A 19601-nucleotide genomic window follows, 5' to 3' on the forward strand; every position below is an offset into this window, starting at 1 on the left:
GGAAGCCCACAGATTCTTCCACCATGCCCCATTTCAGCCTATCCTTCTCCAGTAGCATTAACAAACCAAAAACCATGGATGTATGTGTGTCAGAACCCCGAGAGAAGAGTTGCCTTCCTTTTGACTCTGTGGGTGTTCTGAAACATGCTCCCCAGTAACTGAATAGCTTCTATACCATGGCAGGATCATAAACTAAAAGCAAATCCCCATCCTTCTAGTGTTTCCCATAGTCTTTGCAGGTTACCAAAGGTCTAGATCTCAGAGAACTTCTAACTTCCATCCAAAGTTTCAGGTTCCTTCCTTCCTTCCTTCCTTCCTTCCTTCCTTCCTTCCTTCCTTCCTTCCTTCCTTCCTTCCTTCCTTCCTTCCTTCCTAACAGAGCATGAGCATGCATGAGTGGGAGAGGGATGCAAAGGGGCAGAGAGAAAGAGAGAGAGAGAGAGAGAGAGTGAGAGAGGGAATTCCAAGCAGGCTCCACACTCAGCATGGAGCCCGATGTTGGCCTCTATCCATGACCCTGGGATCATGACGTGATCTGAAATCAAGAGTCTGACGCTGAACTGACTGAGCCACCCAGGCGCCCCTCAGGTTTATTTCTTATCCAATGTTAAAAAAATGAAAAAGAAAAGAAAGTAAATGACAGTAAAGAAGTATGGAAAGAGGGAAAAAAAATCAGAGGATGTGAAAGCGTATCATGCACGTGCTGTTGGTGCTGTGCGCTTGTAGGAGGTGGACCACAGTTTGACTTAGGTCTTCCAAGAGCATCAGCAGGAGTCTTACAATTTACTCGGACCACAAGGTAAAGCAAACAAGTTGCCTGGTAACAGCACACCTATTCACTGTGGGAAACCATTTCAAATTTCAAAACCCATGAAACAATGCAAGCATGATGTGAGCCCTTGTTCAGTAAAAGCACTTGTATAGTAGAGTCAAAACGATGGGGTCCAAGTTAGACACCTGTCTGAGGTTCTGGCTTGTCAAGGATTATTTTCAAGTAGAGCATAGCATGAATGCACATTCTTCAGCTGAGCCTCTGAATGCCATTTGACAACATTAATTTAGTTAATATCAGAAACGTATTTCTGAACTTCTTATCTGGGTATTAAGACTACATTCCTCATCATCTGGATCCAACCTCCTGCTGAGACTAGTGAAGAATGTCCTATTACTTTAGGGTAGAGGGCTCCTCTATCTAACTCCAGCTTACCAAGCCCTCAAATGTCATATATGTAATGTATGTAATAATTGTAAGACATTTCAACATTAGGCTTCAAAATGGAGTTGCCAAAGCTTCATCTGAAAATAAATGTAGGCGGATGCAGTCGCCTCCTGGCTGATCTCCCTTTCTCCTATCTCCCTTTGTACTGATCTAACCTTTTCAATGCCACAAAGGAGACACAGTGACATGCAGACCTGATCAGGTCCCTCCCGCTGTGCAAAAGCTATTCACTTAGATAAGGTGAGGAATAAACAGACTCCTTAAGTCAGCCAAATCACTTCACCAGTGTCTAATATCTAGACAAAACTTCAGTCACATGGAAAAATTAGATTTGTCTAAACTAGCCATGTATCTTGAAGCATAACTGTTTCATGCTCCTGGTGCCTTCCACCTCCTTCCCAGGCTCCTTCTTCACATGACAAGAGTTGGAATTAGCTTTTCTGTGAAGCTTTCGTGTGACACCAAGGCAGAAATTTTTATTCCAATTACTACTCCTGCCCTCATTCTCATCTTGTTTTATCTAGTGTGTTTAATAATTGTCTGTGCAATCAATTAAAAATTTTTATTATGAAAAAGAAACCATACTGATCTATTTTGGTACATTTCTTTATAGTACTGTTCCTATACATATATACCGTGTCCTTAAAAAAATTTATTATTAAGGTGTAGTTGACACATAATGTTAGAATAGTTGCAGGTGTACAGCATAATTATTTGACAATTCTCAGTGCTCACCACAGTAAGTGGTGTCACCTTCTATCACATGCAATGTTGTTATAATATTATTGACTATTTTCCTTAGGCTGTACCTTTCATCTCTGTGACTTATTTATTTTATAACTGTAACTTTGTACTTCTTAATTCCTTTTACCTATTTCATCCATCCCCCTTCCTAGCTGCCCTCTGGCAGCCATCCGTTTGTTCTCTGCATTTAAAAGTCTGTTTGGTGTTTTGGTTGTTCAGGTGTTTGTTTTGTTTTTTAAATTCCACTTCGAAGTGAAATCATATGGTATTTGTCTGTCTCTGTCTGACTTATTTCACTTAGCATTATACCCTCTAGGTCCATCTGTGTTGTTGAAAATGGCAAAAATCTCACTATTTTTTATGGCTGAATAACATTCCATCTCTCTCTCTCTCTCTCTCTCTCTCTCTCACACACACACACACACACACACACACACACACACACACACACACACACACACACACACACCCAAATCTTCTTTATCCATTCATCTATTGGTGGACATTTAGGCTGCTTCCATATCTTGCCTCTTGTAAATGATTCTGCAATAAACACAGGGATGTGTATATCTTTTCAAATTAGTTTTTTCATTCTCTTTGCAAATATTGAACCACCCTTACACCCTAAGAATAAATCCCACTTGATTGTAGTGAGTGATTTTTTAATGTATTGTTGGATTCAGTTTGGTAATTTATCTGGTTTTGGTATCTGGGTAATGCTGGCCTCACAGAATGAATGTGGAAACTTTCTTTTCCTCTTCTGTTTTTTTGGAATATTTTGAGAAGGATAGGTATTAACATTTCTTTAAATGTTTGGCAGAATATGCCTATGAAGCCATCTGGTCCTGGACTTTGGTTTGTTGGGAGTTTGTTGATTGCTGATTCAATTTCATTGCTGGTAACTGGTCTGTTCAAATTTTTTATTTCTTCTTGATTCCATTTTGGGAGGTTATATGTTTTTAAGAATTTATCCACTTCTTCTAGGCTGTCCAATTTGTTGGCATATAATTTTCATAATATTCTCTTGTAATCATTTGTATTTCTGTGGTGTTGGTTGTTATTTCTCCTCTTTCATTCCTGATTTTGTTTGAGTCCTCTCTCTCTCCCTCTCTTTTTTTGGATGAGTCTGGCTAAAGGTTTATCAATTTTGTTGATCTTTTCAAAGAACCAGCACCCAGTTTCATTGAATGTTTTGTTTGTTTTTTTTTAGTTTCTTTTTTTTTTTTTAAATTTTTTTTCAACGTTTATTTATTTTTGGGACAGAGAGAGACAGAGCATGAACGGGGGAGGGGCAGAGAGAGAGGGAGACACAGAATCGGAAACAGGCTCCAGGCTCCGAGCCATCAGCCCAGAGCCTGACGCGGGGCTCGAACTCCCAGACCGCGAGATCGTGACCTGGCTGAAGTCGGACGCTTAACCGACTGCGCCACCCAGGCGCCCCTGTTTTTTTTAGTTTCTATTTCGTTTATTTCTGCTCTGATCTGTTTCCTTCCGTCTAGTCATTTTGTTTGTTCTTTTTCTAGCTCTTTTAAGTGTAAGATTAGATTGTTCATTTGAGATTTATCTTGTTGAAGAAGAGGAAGGAAAGCTTCCACATTCATTCTGTGAGGCCAGCATTACCTGATACCAAAACCAGATAAATACACTAAAAAAAAAAAAAAAGTGAGAGAACGACGTATATAAACTTCCCTCCTGAAACAGCTTTTACCACAACCCAAAGATTTTCAACTGTTGTTCATCTTCATTTGTCTTGACATATTTTTTTGATTTCCTCTTTGATTTCTTGGTTGACCCACTGATTGTTTAGTATGTGATATTTTTTTCTTGCATTTTTATTTTATTTTATTATTATTTTTAAAATATAATTTATTGCCAAACTGGCTAACATGCTGTGTGTAAAGTGTGCTGTTGGTTTTTGGGGCAGATTCCCGTGGTTCATCGCTTACATACGACACCCAGTGCTCATCCCAGCAAGTGCCCTCCTCAGTGTCAGCAGCATGATATTTAACCTCCATGTATTTGTGCTCTTTCCAGATTTTTTCTTTTGGTTGATTTCTAGTTTCCTAGCCTTGTGGTTAGAAAAGATGAATGGTGACCTTGATCTTCTTGAATTTGCTGAGGCTTGTTTTGTGGCCTAATACGTGATCTATTCTGGAGAATGTTCCATGTGCTCTTGAAAAGAATGTGTATTTACTCTGCTCTTTTAGGGTAGAATGTTATGAATATATTAGATCCATCTGGTCCAGTGTCATTTAAAGCCACCGTTTCTTTGTTGGTTTTCTGTTTGGATGATCTATTCATTGATGGGAGTGGGGTGTTAAAGTCTCCTACTATTATTATATTACTATCTATTAGTTCCTTTATGTTTGTTATTAGCTCCTTTATGTACTTGGGTGCTTCCATGTTGGGTGTATAAATTTTCACAATTGTTATATATTCTTGTTGCATTGTTCTCTTTATGATTATACAATGTCCTTCTTTTGTCTCTTGTTACAGTCTTTGTTTTAAAGTCTGTTTTGTCTGATGTCATTATTGCTCTCCTGGCTTTCTTTTCACTGCCATTTGCATGGTAAATGTTTTTTGTTGTTTCACTTTCAGTCTCCATTGTCTTTAGGTCTGAACTGAATCTCTTATAGGCAGCATATCGATGGGTCTTGCTTTTCTTTAATCCATTCTGTCACCTTATATTCTTTGACTGGAATGTTTAGTCCATTTACATTCAAAGTAATTATTGATAAGTAGGTACTTATTGCCATTTTGTTACTTGTTTTATGGTGGTTTTGTAGTCCTTCTTTGTTCCTTTCTTCTCTTGCTCTCTTCTCTCATGGTTTTCTGGCTTTCTTGGATTCCTTTCTCTTCATTTTTTGCATATCTATTATTGGTTTTTGGTTTGTGGTTACCATTAGGTTTATATATAACATGCATATAGCAGTTAAGTTCATGGTCGCTTAAGTTTGAACTCATTCTTCACTCCTATCCCCCCACATTTTAGGTATAGGGTGTCATACTTCACATCTTATTTTTACAGCTTTTGTGTTTCCTACTTTTCTTACTCCTCCTTCTACTCAAAGAGTACCCTTTAACATTTCTTGTAGGGCTGGTTAGTGATCATGAACTCCTTTAACTTTTGTTTGTCTGGGAACTCTTTGTCTCTCCTATTCTGAATGATGGCCTTGCTGGATAGAGTATGCTTGGCTGCAGGTTTTTTTCTTTCAGCACTTTGAATATATCATGCCATTTCCTTCTGGCCTGCAAATTCTCTGCTGAAAAATCAGCTAATAGCCTTATGGTGTTTCCCTTGTATGTAACTGTTTTCTTTTCTCTTGCTGCTTTTAAAAATCTCTCTTATCACTACTTTTTGCCATTTTAATTACTATGTGTCTTGGTGAGGACTTCTTTTGGTTGATATTGTTGGGGGTTCTTTGTGCCTCCTAGATCTGGATTTCTGTTTCCTTCCCCAGATTTGGGAAATTTTTAACTATTATTTCTTCAAATAAATTTTCTGCCCCCTTTTCTCGCTCTTCTCCTTGTGGGATCCCTGTAATGTGAACGTTATTATGCTTGATGGTGTCACTGAGTTCCCTAAGACTATTTTCATGTTTTTAAGAATATATATATATACACACACGTATATATTTTTGAGAGAGTGACAATGTGAATGTGAACAGGGAAGGGCAGAGGGCGAGTGGTGGTGGTGGGGGGAGCGGGGAGAATCCCAAGCTGGCTCCATGCTCAGTGTGGAGCTTGAGGAGGGGCTCAGTTCCACAACCATAGGATTATGACCTGAGCCGAAATTGAGTCAGACACTCAACTAACTAAGCCACCCAGGTGCCTCTATTTTCATTTATTATTATTATTTTTTTCTCTCTTCTGTTCAGCTTGTTTACTTTCCATTACTCTGTCTTCCAGGTCACTGATAGTTCTCCTTCCTCTAGTCTACTATTTATTCCATGCAGTGTGCTTTTAATTTCTGTTATTGAGTTCTTCATCTCTGACTGGTTCTTTTTTATGTTTTCAGTCTCTTTGTGAAGGGTCTCATTGAGATCCTTCACTCTTCTTTCAAGTCCAGTGCTAGTATCTTTGTGACCATTACTTTAAATTCTTTATCAGGCATATATCTTATCTGTGTTTTGTTTAGGTCTCTGTGATCTTGTCCTGTTCTGTCATTTGGAACATATTCCTCTGCCACCTCATTTTGTCTAACTCTCTGTGTCTGTTTCTATGTGTTAGGAAAGTCAGCTACATCTCCTGCTCTTAAAAGTGGTGGCCTTAGGGCGCCTGGGTGGCGCAGTCGGTTAAGCGTCCGACTTCAGCCAGGTCACGATCTCGCGGTCCGGGAGTTCGAGCCCCGCGTCAGGCTCTGGGCTGATGGCTCAGAGCCTGGAGCCTGTTTCCGATTCTATGTCTCCCTCTCTCTCTGCCCCTTCCCCGTTCATGCTCTGTCTCTCTCTGTCCCAAAAATAAATAAACGTTGAAAAAAAAAAATTAAAAAAAAAAAAAAAAAGTGGTGGCCTTATGAAGAAGCAGTCCTGTAGTGCCCTGTGGTGCAATTTCCCCTGTTTACCAGAACCTGGCGCTAATAGGGGTGTCTCCTATGTGTGCTGTGTATGCCCTTCTGTTGTGGCTGAGCCCCTTTTGCTTTTAGACCAGTCATCTGTAATGGCTCTTTTTGCCTATTGTGGCGGGCAGTGTGTGGTTTTTGTGGTGTTAGTTGGCCAGTCTGAAGTCACATTGAGCTTAAGTTGTCATACCAGGCATTTATCAGAGGTGCAGTAGCACTGAACCTCAGGAGAATGTGGAGGCAGGGTGCGCACTACTGGCAAGGTCTGCACCAGCTGCTAGGGCCGAGGCAGACTGGGTTGGAGGAGGTGGGTTCGCAGAAGCCTGCAGTGGCTGGATGTGTGGTGTTAGCAAGGCTTACACTGGGCATCTGTGGGAGGGGACCTGCAGGCCCCAGGACCGAGGCAGGCCTGGATCTGCGGGAAAACGTGTGGGCAGGGCACACCTTTAGCAGATTAGGTAGCTAGAGTGTTGGCCCAGGGATGGTTTCTGCAGGTGTTCCTGTGCTTATGGTGAGGCGTGGGGGAGGAAAATGGTAACAGCACTTCCTTGGTTCCTAGAGAAGTCGCCCAGTGATTCCTGCCCCACTAGCACATACTCTGAGACTAGGAAACAAATCTCCCTTCCATATACCCCAGGTGTTTTTTAAATTCCTGCTTCCATGCTGTATCTCCGCAGGGGTTACTTGTTGTGCTGTCTGTCTCTTTAAGGGCAGGGACTCAGTTTCCTTTTGTGCTCCTGGCTCTCCTACAGCCTGCTGATTTTTAAAGTTCCGGGTTTTTAAAGTTGCAGGTTTTAAACCCCATTGATTGTAAGGAATTGTGAAATTTGGCCCCTCTGGTTTTCAAAGCCAAATGTTACGGGGATTCGTCTTCCCCATGTAGGCTCCCTCATGTGAGAGTCTGTTTCTCCCCCCTCTCTGCACCTATGGTATCCCTTCCTTCTGGGGACAGTCCTGCAGGTCTCTTTGCTCCTGATTTCTGTGCTTCCTGTCCTCTTCCATGTGACCTCTTCCCTGCAGTTAACTGTGGAGAATCTGTTCGATTAGTCTTTGGGTGATTTTCTGGGTTATTTACACTGATGTGACTGTTACTAATTGTATTCATGGGATGAGGTGAGTGTAGGGTCCTCCTACTCTGCCATGCTCCCCAGAAGTTGAATTAATGAATAAGAGTGACATCCGAGAGGCAGAAGATTGGAAAATAATGTAAAAATAATCAGCTTTTCCACAAAACTTGATTTTGTGTAGAAATGTCTTCGCTAAAACTTTTCCCACAACTGCTAAGATGCAGATACTCAGATTTGTTTCCTGGATTCCACACCCCTCACACTATGCCCTGCAGGCACCAGTGAGACCCAGAGACCAAATCCACATATGCAGAGAAAGAAAAGCAGGAGGACCAGGAAAGTCCCTCAAATTAGGGAGAAGAACTGACGAGTGGTCAAAAATTGACTGGAGCATTGATTATGCTGGAGGAATGCAATTCGCAAAACTTAATTTATGCACTGTAAATTAGGGAAGAAACCACTTGGTGAAAAGAAGTTGGAGAGTAGGGGAAAGGGTCTTAGAAGGGATTGCTTACTGGGACAGCACTGGAAGCTTGAAGAGTGGGGAGAGAGAGACACAGAGAGAGAGAGAGACAGAGAGAGTCTGCTGGAAGCATCCCATACTGGGAGAGCCTCAGTCACACACTTGTGCGCTAGAGCGTGGAATAATGCTGGGAAAAAAAGGAAAGATTGGTTATGGGAGAGGGAGATAGGAATGGATTAGGAGCTTTTGTGTGTCAGAGGTAGGCAGTGATTTTCTTCTCATTTTTTTGTCCGTGGGATAATAAGACAACTAAATATCATAGTAGCAAGACTGGCCCAAGACACTGTCCCCAGGTCAGATAATTGGGCACATTGGGTACTAAATTATGAATAAGCTTATCTCTTCTCTATGCCATTGAGCTTTGAAACCACCCTTTTTTCTGAAAAGACTGTGAGCCACCCTGTGAGGCAATTTCGATCATTATCATAATAATATCGGTAGTAGCATCAAATAATATGTAGTCGGCTTTCTAAAATTAATATAAAATTGCTTTCTGGGTTAGCTGAGAGATACCTAATAACTTAGATTGTCCTCATGTGAGGACAAATGGGTGAATTTTTAATCTTGCCATTTTGAATAGGGTAAAATTAGTTTTTTGAAAGTGAAGATTATTTCATACTTATAGAAGAAGTTGAAGAATTTTCACAAAATTTTGCTTATTACACAAAGGCTTAATTAAGAGAGCAAACCCCTGAAGTGTCTGCTGTCACATGGGTTGAGTCGTCTGTGCTGTCTAGAGTGGCTTCTCTGTCCTCACATTCCTCATAAAGACACTTGAGTAGGGTTGGTGATTTTTGTCTGTCCTTGTCCTTGCCCCTTTTTTTTTCTTAATTTAAGGGGGAGACATTTATTCTGATTATGAAAGTAATATGTGGTCATCGTCAAGGATTTGGATAATATGGAAATATAGAATAAGGAAAATAACAGCTAGTTCTATAACTAAAAGATAACTACAGTTAACATTTTCCTTCCAGTATTTTTCTTTTCTTTAAATTATATTTAATTGTGCAAAGAGTGCATAAATACACCCGTCTTGAAAAAAACAAACCATTGCGTTCTCTTCACCCCCAGCTCTAATTCTTGTGTTACCTCCAGAGGTAAGTACTGTATTGTTATTGAGGTGATGTGTATGCTCTCAGACCACTTTCTTTTTTTTCCCTGTAAATATATTTATAGAAAATACATAGTATATTCCCCCCTTTATATGTTTTATGAAAAAGAGTATCAAGCCATGGATCTACACTCTCTTATTTTTTTATTCAACAATATATCTTAGAGATAATATTACGTTCAAACATACATAGCTCATACTGTGTGTTGCACCATATGTAAATGCCTTGTTTTTTTTTTTAATAAATGTTGTAAATCTTTATTTATTTTTGAGAGAGAGAGAGAGAGAACGAGTAGGGGAGGGGCAGAGAGAGAGAGGGAGACACAGAATCTGAAGCAGGCTCCAGGCTCTGAGCTGTCAACACAGAGCCTGACACGGGGCTTGAACTCATGGACCGTGAGATCATGAACTGGGCTGAAGTTGGACACTCAATTGACTGAGCCACCCAGGTGCCCCTGGAAATGCCTTGTTTTAGTGATTGCCCTGTCAATGGGAATTTATATGGTTTCAGCCCTCCTCCCTTCCCTTTTTTCTATCACAAATAATGGTATAATGAATATCCTTATACATATTTTTATGTACATGTATGAGCATTTTTCCTGTGGAGAGAATAGAGCTGCTGGGCCTGATGGTATTTGCCTTTAATAGATGTAATACATTGATTTTAATACAGTGAAACTAGTGAGACTATCAAAAGGGTTTAACCGTTTCGTATTCCTGGCAGCTACATATGAAGATAACCCTTTCCTCACATTTTGCTAACACTTGACATTATCAAACCTTTTATTTTTTCCAAACCGATATACCAAAAATGGTACGCCTTTGTTTTAAGTCTTATTTCCCTGATTGTTATGGATGTTGGAGCATCTTTTCATGTATTTTTTGGCCATTTGTATTTCTCTTAATGAGAATTCTCGATTTATATACATACTCATTTTTATTGTGATTTTCTTATTAATTTGTAGGTGTTCAAAATATTCTAGGTTTTAATCCTTTGTTTGATATACATGAAACAAGTTCTTTTAGCCTGATGTTAGTGATCTATATACCTCTAGGTTTTTGTACATGACCGGCACAGAGCCTGATGTGGGGCTTGAACTCACGAACTGTGAGATCATGACCTGGGCCGAAGTCAGATGCTTAACCCTCACCTAGGTGCCTGCCTTTCTTTCTTTCTTTCTTTCTTTCTTTCTTTCTTTCTTTCTTTCTTTCTTTCTTTCTTTCTTTCTCTCTCTCTCTCTCTCTCTCTTTCTCTCTTTCTTTCTTTCTTTCTCTTTCTTTCCTGCTTCACACTGGATGCAGAGCCCAACATAGGGTTTGAACTCACGACCCTGAGGTCAAGAACTGAGCTGAGATTAAGAGTTGGACACTTAACCTACTGAGCCACCCAGGCGCCCCTAGCTTCACTATTTATTAACCAATATTTCCACCCTCCCCGCCCCCCACTATTTATAATGCCTCTTTTTTTCATACCCTAAATTCTTCTGAGCACAGAGACTAAAGACTGTTCCTGGTGTTTCTATGGATCTTTCTGTTGATTTCCTGTTGGATATCACATTGTTTTAATTAGATTTTTTTTTTCAAAATGAGAATTTTTAACAGGGCATTTTTTTCCTAATGCCTCTAAGACCATTTAGTTAAAAAAAAACGAAACAAACAAACAAACAAAAAAAAAACCTGTCTAGGTAGGTACTTCTAGTTTAAAAGTGGTGGCATGCAGATAGCATTTCTCCCTTCTATTCCTGGAAATTAGCCACAAGTGACAAAGAAAGTGAGAAACAAGTTCCACTTTTGGTACATCCAGGAGATGGCTGGAATCTTGTAACATGAAGTAGGCGGCAGGCCTTTCCAAAGCAGCAGGGGTTGAGGGGAGGGGCGGGGGGGGGGGGTGGAGCACTGGGAGCATGGCTGCAGGGGGAAGGAAGAGCTGGGAAAGCCTATTTTGCCAAGGTGAGTGGCTGACTCCGAGGAGTCAAGTGGAAATCTCTTGTTTGCAAGAGAGGATGGAGGTGTGTGGACCGGCCGCTGGAGCTTCTCTGCACCTGCTCGGTTTCCAAAAAGTAGGAGCAGGAGGGCCAAATACAAATCACGCCAGGAGCCAGATTTGTAGGCAGCTGCAGAGCAGGGGGCGCACGGAGAGTCTGCATAGTGATAAGCCCTCTGGTTGCCTCTGTGCGCGGGCTGGAATGAAAGATGGGTCTAATGCAGTTATACACAAATCCTGTGTCGTAGGGAAACTCCTTATTGTCTAGAACGTGACACTACATTCCCATCCCTGTATGCACACAGACCTCTTCCACAGGCGGCCCAGCAAGCACTCACCTTCTAATGAGCAATCGAAAAGGAAACAACACAGGAGTTATTTAAAGATAGAGCAACATCCCTGGGCGCCTGGGTGGCTCAGTCAGTGAAGCCTCCGCTCTCTTGGTTTGGCTCAAGTTGTGATCTCAAGGTTTGAGAGACAGAGCCCCACATCAGGCTCCATGCTGAGGGTGGAGACTGCTTGGGATTCTCTCTCCCTCCCTCTCTGCCCCTTTTCTGCTCCCTCACACGCGCTCTCTCTCTCTCAAAATAAATAAACAAACATTAAAAAATATGTTAAGAAACATATGACAAGATTCCTGCTCCCCAGATATGATAGATGAAGAATACCTACCAGAAGACTATTGCTGTGATGGGAAGAGACGTGACGTAACATTCATCATGCATAGAACAATCGAGTAAAGCCAACACGTACCGGAAACATGTTCAGAAAGCAGAGATTCAGGACTTCAAGAAAGATGCAGCAAACAAGGAGAGGAGATCTGACTCTTGATGTCAGCTGAGGTCATGATCCCAGGGTCATGGATGGAGCCCCGCCATGGGCCCTGTGTTGGGCTCCCTGCTCACTGTGGAACCTGCTTGGGATTCTCTCGCTCCGTCTTCCTTTCCTCCTCCCCTAGCTTGTGTGCTCTCTCTCTCTCAAAAAAATAAAAATAAAAAATTAGAAGTTGTGAGGGAGGGACGAGAGGGGCACAGAAGAGAAGATATGCTGTTATCATGAATTAGCTGATGTTAAAGGTATTATTTAAAGTTATAAATTCAAAACTAGAACAAAGGTACAAACCTTCCCGGTTATCAGACAAAACAAAGCAAAGCAAATAGATTTGTGGTGAAGGATTTTGAAAGCGTGATAAAAACAAGAAGCATAACATAAAAGAATGCGGCAGAACTAAGACCAAACTTATCTGTCACGTTAACACATGTAAAGTAGAGTCATCCAGGCTGGGGAAAAAGAATGTTAGGATCGATCACAAAGCCAAAACTAACCTCATTACATATGAGACATCTCAAACGAAGTGATCCAGAAAGGTTGAAAACAAAAATGGGGAACAAAGGTGTATGTAGGCAAATGCAAACAAAAAGAAATCAGGGATCACGGTGTCATTATCAGAAAAGGCTGGATTCGGAGCAAGAAAGGAGTAAGTGAAATGTGTAATGGCCTGTTACGATGCTGTATGGTACAATTTGCAATGAAGATCACATTCTGAATCTTTGCGCCAACTCAGCACCAGTGTTCCTGAGGCAAGAGAACAAGAGCTACAAGGTAATAGAGAATTACGGTAGTAAAGGGAGGTTGGACTCAGCTCATGATAGAGTAAAGGATAGAAATGAGGCTAGGCTCAAAAACCTAAAAACAGAACTACCCTACGACCCAGCAGTTGCATTGCTAGGCATTTATCCACGGGATACAGGTGTGCTGTTTCGAAGGGACACATGCACCCGCATGTTTATAGCAGCACTATCAGCAACAGCCAAAGTATGGGAAGAGCCCAAATGTCCATCGATGGATGAATGGATAAAGAGGATGTGGTATAGATATACAATGGAGTATTACTCTGCAATCAAAAAGAATGAAGTCTTGTCATTTGCAACTACGTGGATGGAACTGGAGGGTATTATGCTAAGTGAAATTAGAGAAAGACAAAAATCATATGACTTCACTCATATGAGGACTTTAAGAGACAAGACAGATGAACATAAGGGAAGGGAAATAAAAATAATATAAACACAGGGAGGGGGACAAAGCAGAAGAGACTCATAAATATGGAGAACAAACTGAGGGTTACTGGAGGGGTTGTGGGAGGGGGGATGGGCTAAATGGGTTAGGGGCACTAAGGAATCTCCTGAAATCATTGTTGCACTAGATGCTAACTAATTTGATGTAAATTTTAAAAAATAAAAAAAATAAAAAAAGAAGTGAGGCTGGGCTAGGAGTGCCCAATGAAAATAACGAGCAAGGTAGATCTATCTAATTGATAGATATTGAGCTCCAAGCCCCAAAGATAGAAAAGGCACCCTCTTTTCAAGTGCCCATAAGACATTCATAAAATTGAGCATTCACAAAACCTCAATAAATTCCCTGAAGTAGAAATAACATAGACAAGGATGATGGGGGGAAAACAGTTAATGGCTCATATACCAAAGCACTTTCCAGTCCGAATAGACCCAATCCAGAGTGGACGCTGGTCCACCACACTGGGGTACGCCAGTGAGCATCAGCCCAGAATGCAATCGATGTGCTCTGAGCACAGTGTAATAAAGTAGAAAACCATCACAAACCCAGAAAATAAAGAGCCATGACAACAACCAAGCTCTTGACTCAGATGAACGAAGTATTCCAAACCAAACAGGAGGTATCTAGGAGACGGCTATGAACACTGCATAAGGATCTATATAGGGTGACTTCAGGGCTAAGAGGGAAGAGCTTAGTCATAAAGAAATACATTCACGTATTCTTCTTTCAGCTTTTGCATGGTCTCTCCATGTCCCTGTCGTCCTCTCATGCCACTGCCATTCATTTCTTCTCGGTCCAGCTCTCTCAGAGCGTCTTGAAGGAATGGCTTTCTGTGGTACACTTCAGAGCCTTCTTAGCACAGAGGTGTTTCTAGGGCTCAGGTGGGTTCTCCAGGGTTTTCTGTCCAGGGGGAGAGAGAGAGAGAGAATATATACATGAAGATTTATGATAAGGGATTGGTTTGTGCATCATGGAGGCTGAGATATCTCAAGATCTGCAGTCAGCATGCCGGAGATCCAGGGGAGCTGGAGTAAGCCCCTATCTGAGTCTCAGTCCAAAGGTAGGGGAAGACCGATGTCCCAGCTTGAAGACAGTCTGACAGAGAATCCTTACTCAGCCTCTTTGTTCTATTCAGGCCTTCAGAGGATTGGATGAGACCCACCCGCGCTGGGGAGGGCAATCCGCTTTAGTCTTCCACCGATTCAAATGCTAACCTCACCAGGAACACTCTCACAGACATGACCAGAATATATTGAACCAAGTATCTGGAAGCCCTGTGGCCCAGTCAAGCTGACATATAAAATTAATCATCACAGCTACTAAGACATAAAAGAATTCCCGAACAAATGGGAAAAAAAAGGACTTCTGTTGGAAGACTCCATATTTAAAAGTTGTCAGTACTCCTTATTTGTAAAATTAACTCGATCCCAATAAAAATGCCAACAGGATTTTTGGGAATTTGATAAGCTGATTCTAAATTTCACACGGCAGAAGGCATAAGTTAGAGTAGCCAGGAATATTCTGAAAAAGAATAGTGCCGATGTGGCACTAACATATGTGAATGAGCTCAGAGCTGCCTGTCAAGGCACTGTTCTTAAGTTGCTCTTGTCCTGCAGCCTCACTGCCTTTGCTCAAATCGTGGACCACACAGAGCACGATCCTGCCACAGGACCTTTGCTGAGACTTCTGGCTATTTGAATGATGTGTGTTGCACCTGCTTCCGTACCTCCTGCTATTTCTTTCTTTCTTTAATGTATTGAGAGCACACATTGTGTGAGGGAGAAGGACAGAGGGAGAAGGAGAGAGAGAGAATCTTAAGCAGGCTCCGTGCCCAGTGTGGAGCCCCACTCAGGGCTCGATCTCATGACCCTTAGATCATGACCTGAGCTGATATCAAGAATTGGCGCTTAACCGAGTCACCCAGGCGCCCCCTCTTGCCTATTTAATGCCTACTCAATCATCACTTCTTTAGGGAAATCTTTCCTTCCCTCTTCTCTGATCATATGTCAGTTTCCTTTGTTTTCTGCTTCTTTCTTTCCTTGCTTGTATTTCAGTTTGTAATTATATAATCATTATTAAGGATGTCTGATAAATGCTCTTTTTTCTTAGTAGGCTGTAAGCTCAGTGCCTGACCTTGAGTAAGTTTTCAGTAAATATGTGTTGGTGAATAATCTCCAGTCTGCTTGATTTAAAGGGTGGTTTAAACCCAACAATTGTCTTCTAAACTCAATAATCAGGAGTCTGCCTGATGTGGGTCCCGTTCCAGTATCAGAGGTAATGAGATCTTAATGGGTTGTTTCTTTCACCCGTGCACATTTGAAGATGTAAATGCTTTTTGATAGTGTTCTGCGTTAGAGGGTAACCTCCTAAAATGAAGGGCCATACCTAAAATGGTCTTGCGTGCCTTTTAATATTCTGTCCAGTGGACACTATGTGTTCATAAGAAGGAGGTATGACATAAGAAGGAGGTAAGAAGGAGGTATGTCCTTCATAAGAAGGACATTATGGAATGATTACATCATTTACTGAAAAAGGATGTTAGTCATTGAAAGAAAGAATCATAGCTATCGAAGAACTTATTTTCCTAATGAATTTTATAAAACCGTGTGCTGTACATATCCTGGTTCAAACCACTCATAAGGGACCAAAGGTCCTCATGTGGCCTATTTTAGAAAATACTGCTGTGGTGGTTATTGCTGTGGGTAAGTTACTTCTGAATATTAAGTGAGGCTGAACAGGATGTGGTTCTCTTATTAGATCTAGTTAAACATTTTATGCTTTCTCCCCAGAAGTACATACCTACCATCTTCTTGGATATGTTGTGATTGGCAAACACTGGCTGTTACTAAGTGCACTGGAGGTTTTGTTTGGCATTTTGTGGATCGAAACACACTAGTCATGACAACGCTTGTTACACAGTGAAGGGCTTTGAGATGACTTTTGCATTCATGAATATTTCCAAACAGTAGTCTTTGGCAGTTCAGTAGCTGGGCAGCCATAAGCCAGTTTTACTAGTGTGTCCCCTGAGGCCTCTCAGATAATTCCAGGAAACCCTCCTTTATGTGACCCCTTTCGTATTTCTTCAAAAATGAATGGCTCTCCTGTATGTCTTTCACAAAGACCACAGGCCCTGGAAACTTCACAGAGGTGGGCAGAGGTATCCATCCAAGCTCAGGAATAATTCTGAGTAAGACAGAAACAGAAGCAGAGGTTACAGACTATGACCCACAGGCCAAACCCATCAAATCTGCTCTGCAGATGTGTTTATTTGGATCACACAGTGTTTCTTTTTTAAACATTTAAATTAGTTGCCAAGTTGCAAAAACTGGGAATTTTTACTTCAAAAAGTCTGGATATATGACTTGCTTGAAAAATTGGAAAAAATTTGGCCACTTTGGGATCCACATTTCTGCACTGGCAGCCATCAGCGGAGCTGAGTCTCCACAGAGACTCCCCAGGCACTGCCGTGCGATCACCGATGTTCTGCATTCATCTGAGTCACCATCGTGACCTTGAGATAGGCTCTGAGGTTGAGAATAAGTGGTAATCGTGAATAATTACGAAGGGGACCGTCTTTTACTTTTAACTCACATGATCTCTTTGATAAACATATGACACACTTTATTCAAAAGATGAGATGAATTGATGATTTTTGTTACCTGGAAACGTAAGGACAATGAAAACTCCCTCTTTGCTGTGGACCTTGTCACATTGCGTCTCTTCTGACAGTTCTTTGTGGACTCTCAGTTCTGGAAAGAGGTCAAATAGCATTTGACTTGGGTGGAAGGAAGCCTTCTAAAGCGGCAAAGGCCAGTTCTTAAATGCCATCCTGGGGGAGCACATCATTCATTCCTCGGCTGCCTCCCGCCTCCTTCGGAATTTTGAGAATGAAATGATCTGGATGAGACACTTCCCTGGGCAGCATTTTCGAGATGTTTGGACCACAAAGAATGCTCTGTGTTTAATCTCGTTTTTTTACAGCTGCACAGAAAAGACTGTTTAAAACTCTCCTTTATATTTTGTCTTTTGGGGGAACCCTGTCAGGAAATTTACGACCGTCTCTTGGAAGTCCCGGTCACTAGGGAGCAGTTACACCACTATCGGAATGTGGCCGAAAGTGCTCGAAGTGACCTTGCTGCAACTTTGGTCAAATTTGAATGTGCTCAGTCTGAGGTAAGATTATGCATCTTCATGACTCAGAAGTGGACCATTTTAGTTTCTTATTGAGTGAAGCAGAGTGTAGAGGTGATTAGAAATAGGCTAGGATGGGCTGCTTGGGTGGCTCAGTCAAGAGCGTCTGACTCTTGACTTTGGCTCAGGTCATGATCTCATGGTTTGTGGGATCGAGTCCCATGTTAGGCTCTGTGCTGACAGTGTGGAGCCTGCTAAGGATTCTGTCTCTCCTTCCCTCTCTGCCCCCATGCCCCTGCTTGTGCATGCTCTCTCTCTCTCTCAAAATAAATAAAGAAACTTTAAGAAACAGGAAGGGGGGGATACAGCTTTACAACTTTCGGCGAAGGTTGTACTTATTCCGTTATGGTGCACCTACTCCCCTCGTAGGGAATTCCTGCAAGGTTATGCATTTGCCGTGGTGCAAAGCGAGGTGACATGGGCTGCATTCTGGATGTCAGAGGGGCTTCACAGCCTTGAGAGACTTGGGGACACCTGATGGCTTTGCTTGAAGCTGCCTTGGCTTTGGGGCATTTTTGGCATCTTACTGAATATGTTCCTTTAATGTGGACTGTTTGCAATCTGGAGCTCTTAGGATGGAATTCTGGATTCCTGGGATAGTGGTAGCTCTGACTGGCTGGGGAGATTCTAGGATGATGATTGGGATCCATCTACCCTCCTGGCTGAATCTGGTCGATTATGGAGTTTCTTGAGAGAGTCTCTCTAGGTCCATTCTGTTCATAGCCTGGTGGCCCTGAGGGAGTCTTAGGCTTCCCTGGGAGATAACTAGTGTTTTCACTAGGCTGCTGGGACCCCACCGAGAGATGATTTGATACCTTGTATGTGTGTGAAAAATTGTATGCATGTATACTCCCGGTTCCAAATCAGTACATGCATTCATAAAGTTTTCTTATGGGGGGGCCTGACATCCTGTTAGGGCACAGACATCATTCAGTATTTTGATGGCACAGAATTCATAAGTTAAAATGTTTCTTTTGTATACATCTTGTAAGGATTTTTCTTTTCTTCCATATTTTTCTTGGAAATGTTATTATTATTATTATTATTATTATTATTATTTTATTGCCCACAATAAGGATCTAGAAGGCAAGTGGAAGAAATACAGTGATATGTCAAATAGTCTGTATCTACTTAGGAACCACTTGTGGCCATGAAATTACAAGTATTTTAAGTTTCTTGTTTCATTGTCTGTCAGCAATAGCAGCAACACAGATTTAGAAAATGAATTACCATTGCAAAATATTTTATTGCTTTTTGCAAAAAAACACCACAAATGTCTCTTGAGTGGCACTGAATCACCCCCAAGACATTGCTCCAATGGTTTTGAAAGAGACATAGTATGAAGTCCATTCTTTAGGCATAATTTCTCATCTGGTGATACAGACGCAAATAGCAAAAAAGGAAAATAAAAGTTGGATTAGGTCATGTACAAACGTGTGAGATTTGAAGTTATGGTTTTGGGTTTCTTTATTTTTTTTAATTAAAAAAATTTGTTTAATGTTTACTTATATTTGAGAGAGAGAGGTAGAGCACAAGCAGGGGAGGGGCAGAGAGAGAGGGACACACAGAATTCGAAGCAGGCTCCAGGCTCCCAGCTGTCAGCACAGAGCCCAACATGGGGCTCGAACTCAGGAACCGTGAGATCATGACCTGAGCCAAAGTCAGACGCTTAACTGAGCCACCCTGGCGCCCCATGGTTTTGGGTTTCTTAGAGGTACTTCGAACTTACGCCACTGAAATCCTTTTCCTCCTTTTATGGGCTTTCTATGTTAGCTTCGAGATCTCCGATCCAAGATGCTTTCGAAAGAAGCCTCCTGTCAAGAGTTGAAAGCTGAAATGGAGAATTACAAAGAAAATAATGCTAGAAAATCATCTCTCCTCACCTCTCTGAGACACAGAGTTCAGGAGCTGGAAGAAGAATCAGCAGCACTTGCCACTTCTAAAATTAGAACCGAAATCACAGCTCACACCGCAATCAAGGAGAACCAGGAGTTGAAGAAGAAAGTTGCGGAACTAGATGAGAACTTACAGTAAGTGTATTTCGATATATTTGTTAGTTGAGTTAGCGTTAAAATACTAGCTTCTGATAGCAGGACACACGCTTGAAGGTACTGGTGTTTTGCCTTCT

General features: G+C 41.5%; 1 protein-coding gene across 5 annotated transcripts in view; it reads left to right on the forward strand.

Annotated features, from left to right (window-relative positions):
* CCDC170 (coiled-coil domain containing 170) overlaps window positions 1-19601 on the forward strand; it is a 102305-nt gene that overhangs the window by 24705 nt on the left and 57999 nt on the right. For 3 of the 5 annotated variants that reach the window (XM_086708136.1, XM_086708134.1, XM_086708135.1), the window contains exon 2: window positions 17327-17455. In XM_086708136.1, the coding sequence (XP_086564262.1) occupies window positions 17327-17455 (129 nt within the window). Of the gene's footprint in view, window positions 1-17326; window positions 17456-19246; window positions 19504-19601 lie in introns of all 5 variants that reach the window. The other 2 variants (XM_086708133.1, XM_086708132.1) reach the window with 1 other exon arrangement.

This window comes from Puma concolor, chromosome B2, assembly GCF_028749965.1.
Source record: "Puma concolor isolate L17-30 chromosome B2, mPumCon1.1.hap2, whole genome shotgun sequence".
Classification (NCBI taxonomy): domain Eukaryota; kingdom Metazoa; phylum Chordata; class Mammalia; order Carnivora; family Felidae; genus Puma; species Puma concolor.